Source organism: Pecten maximus, chromosome 18, assembly GCF_902652985.1.
Source record: "Pecten maximus chromosome 18, xPecMax1.1, whole genome shotgun sequence".
NCBI lineage: Eukaryota > Metazoa > Mollusca > Bivalvia > Pectinida > Pectinidae > Pecten > Pecten maximus.
In genome coordinates, this window is record NC_047032.1 from 15,639,980 (window position 1) to 15,648,463 (window position 8,484).

The 8,484-nt window shown below is 35.2% G+C and overlaps 1 protein-coding gene across 1 annotated transcript in view; it reads left to right on the top strand.

The window, feature by feature from the left end:
• The window catches only part of LOC117316254 (neurogenic locus notch homolog protein 1-like), a 48,412-nt gene extending 40,298 nt beyond the window's left edge, over window positions 1-8,114 (top strand). The window contains exons 31-37 of the mRNA XM_033870793.1: window positions 1,304-1,417; window positions 1,933-2,052; window positions 2,608-2,732; window positions 3,093-3,216; window positions 4,691-4,860; window positions 6,931-7,012; window positions 7,950-8,114. Coding sequence (XP_033726684.1) covers window positions 1,304-1,417; window positions 1,933-2,052; window positions 2,608-2,732; window positions 3,093-3,216; window positions 4,691-4,860; window positions 6,931-7,012; window positions 7,950-7,954 — 740 coding nt within the window. The 3' untranslated portion in view covers window positions 7,955-8,114. The remainder of the gene's footprint in view (window positions 1-1,303; window positions 1,418-1,932; window positions 2,053-2,607; window positions 2,733-3,092; window positions 3,217-4,690; window positions 4,861-6,930; window positions 7,013-7,949) is intronic.
• Window positions 8,115-8,484: the final 370 nt, after the last annotated feature.

The window sequence follows — 8,484 nt, forward strand, 5'->3', positions numbered from 1 at the left end:
CTTTCCGTATTGGAATGTTATTCCATTCTTGGACGAGTGCATTTGCTAACTGAGGGAGGGTATTTGGGGGGTTACGGCGATTTCGAATTCTTCTGTCTAATTCATCCCACAAATGCTCGATTGGGGACAGGTCGGGGCTATATGGAGGCCAATCTATAGGAACAATGTTCTGTGTCGCAAGAAAGTCTCTACAGACTCTTGCAACGTGTGGTCTCGCGTTATCTTGCTGAAAGGTTAGATGATGCTGCCTAACAAACGGCACAACATGGGGCCTAAGGATCTCATCCCGATAGCGTACGGCCGTTAAATTCCCATTGACTATCACCAAAGGCGTCTTCAAACCATGGGAGATTCCCGCCCAAACCATAACTGATCCACCCCCAAATCGGTCGTGTTCCAAAACACAGGCGTCAGCAAAACGTTCGCCTCGACGCCGGTACACACGTTGACGGCCATCTGCTCGAAATAACGTGAATCGAGATTCATCGGTGAAGAGCATAGACCTCCAACGTCTCATAGGAAAACGTCTGGGCATATGTGCCGTTGCCCATTGCATACGACGTGCTCGACGTTGCGGTGTTAGTGGTAAACCAACGTACTGTCGCCTTGCACGCAAATTAGCCTCACGCAGTCTGTTGATCACTGTTTGGGGATGAATTCGACGGTTATGATTACCAATCGTATTCCTTGCCGTTTCAGCGGCCGTTAATCTCCTGTTACGCAGGTGTGCCAACCTAAGAACCCGGTCTTGACGTCGCGACGTTACGCGTGGACGTCCTGATCTCGGCTGGTCATCGACTCTTCCTGTTGCGTTAAGACGTGAAACTAATCGACTAATAGTCGATTTGTGAACTCTGAATTGTCGAGCGACGTGAAGTTGCGTGTTCCCTGCCAGAAGCATCGCTATAGCACGTCCTCTATCAACCTTTGATAACCGTGGCATAATTGTAAAAGGAATTATTGTTTGCAAAAGTATTGGCGATGATGTGGCTCAATGTTAGTGATGAATTGATACTGGTTTGAATGAAAAAAGAACGCATATGTTTGTACAGGCACGGTTTTTGATGTTTTTACCGCGCCGGAAGTGCATAGGTCTCTAGTCACACTTGGGTGATTTTGAAGATTGGTATGGGTGTTAGGCAGGGTGCATGTTTATTTCCGCGATTTTTATACAGATATGTATATTTAATACAAAATTAATCACAATTTTCCATGTTGCGTTTCTTTTTCGTTTCAGTATATATGTGTGTATCAATATTGTATTATTATTCATTATCATTAGCATGTCAATTGTTAATTTTAGATCCATGCATCCCCAACCCTTGTCAAAACGGTGGCACATGTGCACCGGAATCTGACGGAAGTTTTACGTGTGCTTGTCTCCTTGGTTTCACGGGAGCCAATTGTGAAAATGAGGGTAAGAACGAATGATTCTCGCTGTAGTTATTACACCGATGTAATATTTACACAAACAACACTGGTTCAGAACAAAAATTTTCTAAGTTCATTCGTACATCCTTTATATCAAGTTTTATTTTTCTTTATCCCTTGATAATTGCTTTTTAGTTTTGCAGCATTATATTTAATCAGATGTCGTCGATAAAAAGAAGACATTTACGCTTCCGTAACACCCTTTTAAAATGAAAACAAAGTTTCCATTACCATTTATGGTTTATTTTCACAAAGCTGAAAACATGTAAAATGTGTCCGTAGTTTATACCAGCAACTGATAAATATTTTCCTCAAGACTAGGGTTTTGCTTTCACCAATAATGATTGTTTTATTAAAACATATATTTAGGATCTTTGGGTTATGTTTTGTATTATACATGTTCTCTTGTTTGGTGTTCACTATCAGTGACATTGCCTTCCCGTATAGTTTAAATGCCACTGCTGTATCATTATTCATTATAATCAATATGTCCATTTTAAGTTGTAGATCCATGCCTCCCTAACCCTTGTCAAAACGGGGGCACATGCGCACCAGAATCTGACGGAAGTTTTACGTGTAATTGTGGCCTTGGTTTCACGGGAGACATTTGTGAAAATGAGGGTAAGAACGAATGATTCTCATTATAGTTCATTACACTTATGTAATATTTACACAAACAGCACTAATTCAGAACAATAGAATTTATTTGAATTCGTTCATCCTTTATATCAAGTTTTATTTTTCTTTATCCCTTGATAATTGTTTCTAGTTTTGCAGCATTATATTTAATCGGATGTCGTCGATAAACAGAAGACGTTTAAGCTTCGGTAACACCCTTTGTAATATATAAAATAGTGTCCATGTCAATCTTCATATATCGATTTCGATCATAATAAGGATTTTGTTTGCATGTCCAATTCAACTGACCATAACCATATGTCTGCTTAAGCAAGCAGTCGACAATTCTTCAACTGAATTAAATATTGCAGCCTCCATGATTTTACGACTTGATATGCGACATGTAATCAAGGGAGTGTGAAATCGAATAATGAACACACACGTGTAGTTATTACTAGTGCATATTCCCCGCTAATTCGGAGACTATCCTAGTGTTTTCATATTACAACGTTTGTTTTAAGATTATCGATAACATCTTTAAAAAACTTGTTATTATAGAGGCAAACATCCTGACCTGCTCCTTTGAGCTAAATGAATCAAACTGTGGACTGACCCAGGGAGTGAATTTCGCGGACACCCAAAATGGATTATATGATGACTTCTCTGATTGGAAAGAAACTTCAGTAAGGAAATGATTGTCATGGGATCTAATATATACATACAAAATGTAGCGACGTTTGGTTTGGAGCTTTCCATCAGATTATCGAATCGTATGCCCCACTCTATTTCTCATTAGCTGTCAATGTAAAAAAGTATTTGGAATTTCAGCGGTTGATTATTTGATGAGACGGCCTAGCATAAGTACGCTTTATGTACTTGTTCCAACATCATATTTTGTATGCATTTTTTCATATGTACTTATTCCACTTGTATAAATACTGTTTGAACCAAACGCATATTGTATATATTCAGCAATATATAAAGCTATGTAATATTGATAAGCAGTCATTATCCTTAATCTGTTTTGTTTTGGTGTGTAACAGGGGTCGACACCCAATCCCAATACAGGTCCAAGTAGCGCAATCGATGGTGACAGGTATGCTTACATAGATGCCAGAGAAATGTCGCGTAACACCTACGCTATGCTTATTGGACGTGATTTACCAGGTAAGTATCAAACTTTCATGTGAAGGAGTGATTTACTCACATAAACCTTTCTTGTTTCTCAGGAAGGATGTTACATACGAATGAGGCCAACACCGCTTCTAATAAATGATTTAGCATTTCTTACTCATTCATAATATAGATAACATTCTTCAAGTAGAGCAAACACATTTTACATTTACATTTTACAACGATCAAAAATATCGTCTTGAACAAGTTTTTTATGTCCTTAATACACGAATGAGGCCAACACCGTTTCTAATAAATGATTTAGCATTTCTTACTCATTCATAATATATATAACATTCTTCAAGTAGAGCAAACACATTTTACATTTACATTTTACAACGATCAAAAATATCGTCTTGAACAAGTTTTTATGTCCTTAATTTCTTTTATTGAAATATGCTTATGTTTTTGTTTTTCTAAGGACACCATAGTTTTTTCGTTGAAAGGAATGTACAAAAGGTGTTAATAGAGTATAAATCTAACATATTCTCGGCCCCTATTCTACGGCTATTGGCCATGAAAGCGTACCATAATAATGTATCATTGATTGTATTTAGATGTGTTTCTGACTAGATTAACTGATAGCACCAAAAACTATCATACTATTTTTACAAAGGAAAAGATTATTGATCCTCTAAACTCTAAACTTTCAGATTAATAATGTCTATACTATATTAATAATGTGTATATACAGGAACACTTGCGCTTGCTATAATCCACTACAAATAAACAATATCACATAAGTACACTGAAAATGAGACCTCAGGAAATATGATTATTGATGTTTTTTTGTTGTTGTTGTTTTATTTTACATTGTATTGTTCATTAATATTAAATAAAAGCATTAAAGAACGTTAAGACAAAAATGATATCTAGAACCGCGATATTTTATCAATATCAGATGTTCATTCGTTGGTTTGGAACTAAGGTCAGTGTTTGTTCTAGCAAGCATATTTATTGGTTCGGCTTTGCTTTATAACATAGATTTTTCTTTTATATATTTGTCTATTTGTATATGGTTGCTAGGTAATAAATCAAACACCTGAAGATGGCCGGGAAGGCCTAAAAGCGCTAGCGTTAATTATTGTAATTGTTTGTCATGTTGAATCTTTTTTGTTTATATATAAATATATGAATATGCCAAGATATATCAAGCTGTCTTCCTTCCTCATTTGTGTTACTTTGTTATATATGTAATCACTAGCACAATGTGTCAAATGCACTTTGTGATGTTGAACCGAAGGTAAAGATTTGAATTTCCAGTCGCATTTATACTGTAATGAATATGTAAGTCGAGACATATATTGTAGTAGGATTTTCAGTACTGTAGTACTATAGTTAATATGTCAGGTACAATGTTACGCCAATTTATCATTGAACTTACCTGTTGAATTCAGTCAATATTATGCAGGCAAAATAAAAGAATAACGGTACCTTCAGATAAAAAATACCTTCTTTATTTTGGCAGTTGATGAAAAGTGCCTGACATTTAAGTACCACATGAGAGGACGACCATATTTTCTCGAAGTTTACGCCTCTTCACCCAATCCATTTGAATTCTTATGGTCAGAGAATGGCAACCAGGGTGACGTTTGGAACACGGCAACAATATCTCTACCAGCTGGCCGTTATTCGTCGGTATGGTATACGTGAAAATAGAAAACGCATTCAGGAAAAGAATTTCCCCTTTCATATGCGTTCATTGCAGAATATTTACATTTACTCCGCATTTCCCCATTGACACAATGCTAAGAGGCAGTTGCCACCACATGCCTATAACACCCAGTGCCTCAGGCTATAACACCCAGTGGGTCATGTGACATTAAAAAAGGTGGGATTTTTTATGTTGGTTTATTTTTTTTTCTAAGTTGACGATAATGTTAAGACAATGCTAATATAAGTATTGAACAGTAGTTTTAATGTTGTTATAGTCGATATGGCAGCAAGATGTATGATTGGCAAATGTAGCATGGGAACCCGTTATTTGCCCACCATACATCTTGCTGCCATATCGACTATTACAACTTTAAAACCACTGTTCATTGCTTGAACGGGTTGCCTTTGATCTTTAACCTTGTAATAGGTTAATGAAGACAATGCGACCAGGTGTATAACCTGTTGTTATGATACAATTGTTTTAATATAAACCAAATATGTTGGGAGTTTTATATATCTCATTAATTCGGAACGAGACAAAACGGACATTGATACATAATTACTACGTGTCCTCGATTTAATGGCATGAACATTAAACAGTTTCAAATAACTAATATCTCTGTGTGTATGTACCTAATAAAGACATTGAGTATATATATATACCTGACCAAGCGAGACAGACGTTAAATACTAGTAAGTATCCGTAATTATTGAGTACAAATATATCAACACTATTAAGTTAAAAAATAAAAACCAAACACACTAAAAGGGGAAAAAATCAATGATTATAATTGTCATGGACTATTTTACAGTTTTTTCACACCTTTTACATTTTTACAAACTGAAGACAGTAATGACCATTATGACAGGACATCCATATCAACGAACCTATACATTCCGGTTTGTTACAGACCCAATATCGGGTCTCTGGTGAAGAAGTCGGGTAAAATTTAAGTCTATTTGACCCCTTTTAAAATGAAGGAGGTAAAAGTCGTTCATTGGAACAAATTGGTAGCTCTTCAAAACAGCCTGCTAAAGATCCCAATATCATATCCCTGGGCCACTTGGTTATTGAGAAGTCATTTCAAGATTTTAGTCTATTTGACCCCTGTGACCTTGAATATAGGTCAAGGGCATTTATTTGTATAAACTTGGTAGCCTTTCGTCCAAGCATGCTGCAGATATTTCAAAAATAAAAAGTTGAAAGGTTGGTGACTTTTGACCCCATACCGACCATCTTTATCTGACCTTTGACCTGAAAATTTGTGTGGAAAAAAAAGTTAGCCCCAGACGCAATACGAATAACATAATTACATGACCTCTGTATAATGAATACTTTTTGAGTTATGGTCATTTGAAACGTTTTTGGTATGACGTCATGACCGTCATATAGGATTTCGGACTGACCCCAAAAATGCAATTCTTGATCATGACCACCTCATTGTCATTTTATAAAAGCTTGTGATGAATCTCACTGGTGGAACTTAGGAAGAAACTTAAATTGATTGGTATACCCAAAAGATATGACGTATCAAATTAACGGCAGATGTTAAACTGAAAAACTAAAGACATCAAAATCATCGGAATGACATACTGTATAGATCTATGAATTATTTTTTCACAAAAAAAAGAGAGTGGAAAAATGAGAAATGAAACATTTTTTTTAATTTAGACGAACTTGACCCCTTAGCAAGCTTTTTAAATACACACTTTTTTCTATAACGATGTAACAAGAAAAACGCAGATAAGTAGTAAATTTTCTACAAATAATAAAGTTATGTTAACTCTGTATAATAAATGATTTTCGAGTAATAGCTCTTTTAAAGTTTTATACTGATGACGTCAAGGCAGACATATTGGATATTGACCTGCTTGAAAATGTTATAGTAACACCTTTGCAGTCCATGCCCTATAACATATAACCTATAACACAGATTAGTCTCCTTTAATCATATATAAAAGACTTTTTGCAGGTTAGATAGGATGTTGAGATATATAGTTGTTCTGTTTTACACAATGCCAATGACTCATTAATAAAAAAAAATGTTGTAGATCTACATTGTCGGCTGGAAAGGAAGATCAAACAATGGAGACATTGCTATAGACGACGTCAAAATAACAAGAGGCGCCTGTAGTAAGTACATTGTATATGGAATATATATAAGTACTAATGTAACCCTGTACACCAAATACATCTCGATATCGCCATACTGTTAAGACTGGCGCTTTGGTTAGTTGACTGGCATTTTTTGGTGCTTTAGTTAGTTGACTGGTGCTTTAGTTAGTTGACTGGTACTTTGGTTAGTTGACTGGCGCTTTGGTTAGTTGACTGGTGCTTTAGTTAGTTGATTGGTGCTTTGGTTAGTTGACTGGTGCTTTGGTTAGTTGACTGGCGCTTTAGTTAGTTGACTGGTGCTTTAGTTAGTTGACTGGCGCTTTGGTTAGTTGACGGGCGCTTTAGTTTAGAGAGTATTCTTTAAGTTCAAATGTATCATCAATAACATAAATTGAAGTATCGATGATCGCTTCTTTCTATTTCCAATTGACCTGCAATATCATTTTTCAGTAAGTAGACAGGATTTAACACAATGGCTTAATTATTCGTTTAGTTTGCATCAATATTATGAAAATTATAAAAGGAGTGCACATAAATACTGTAGATGACGTCATTTTCATCATTGTTTACTATAGTTATTTCCGTTATAGTGTACTAGTTATTTTCACAAGTGTGTACTAGTTATTTTCACAATTGTGTACTATTGTTATTTTCACAATTGTGTACTAGTTATTTTCACAATTGTGTACTATAGTTATTTTCACAATTGTGCACTATAGTTTTTTTCATACATGTATACTATAGTGATTTTCATTATTGTATACTATAGTTATTTTCATCATTTTATACTAAAGTTTTTTCATTATTGTGTACTATTATAAGTCCCATTAAATTGCATAATTATGTTGCTGCAGAATTCGTCCTCGTCTTTCTGAAACTGTATCAAATTACATTATGATCTTACTAGGTACAATGTAATAGCGTTCATATTTAACAGTTTCTATTTTTGTTTCAGCCTGAAAACACAGTTGAATGCCGACGAATGCCTAACGACTCTCCATGCCATCGTTAACAATTTGACTTTATTTCATTTTATTTACCCATATTTCATATATAATAATTATCCGGATTTTCTTTTGTATCACATTTGTCTACTTATATTATAAAGAGCATTTGAAAATATAGTTGTTGTGTTTTATCTGACAAGGGAAACAAACCACCACATTTTCAGACTGATTATATACATGTTCTATTTAACCCTTTCACCCCTACTGACCATATTGGACTTCATATTATGAATGAATGGCAGAGTCCACTAATGTTTCTTAGGGTTGAAAGGGTTAATGATAAAGTTGATTTATATTCAAGTTGCAAAGCATCACCATTATGCTAGGTACCAGGTAAACTACTAATAGTGTATGTTTCTGTATAAGGATCTTCCTGATTATTGCATAAGGACGACCTTCCTCGTTTGTATTGGATTCTGAAAATTCACACAAGATGTTTTATCGTTGTTCAATAAGGCATTATCCTAATTCTTCATTCTTCCT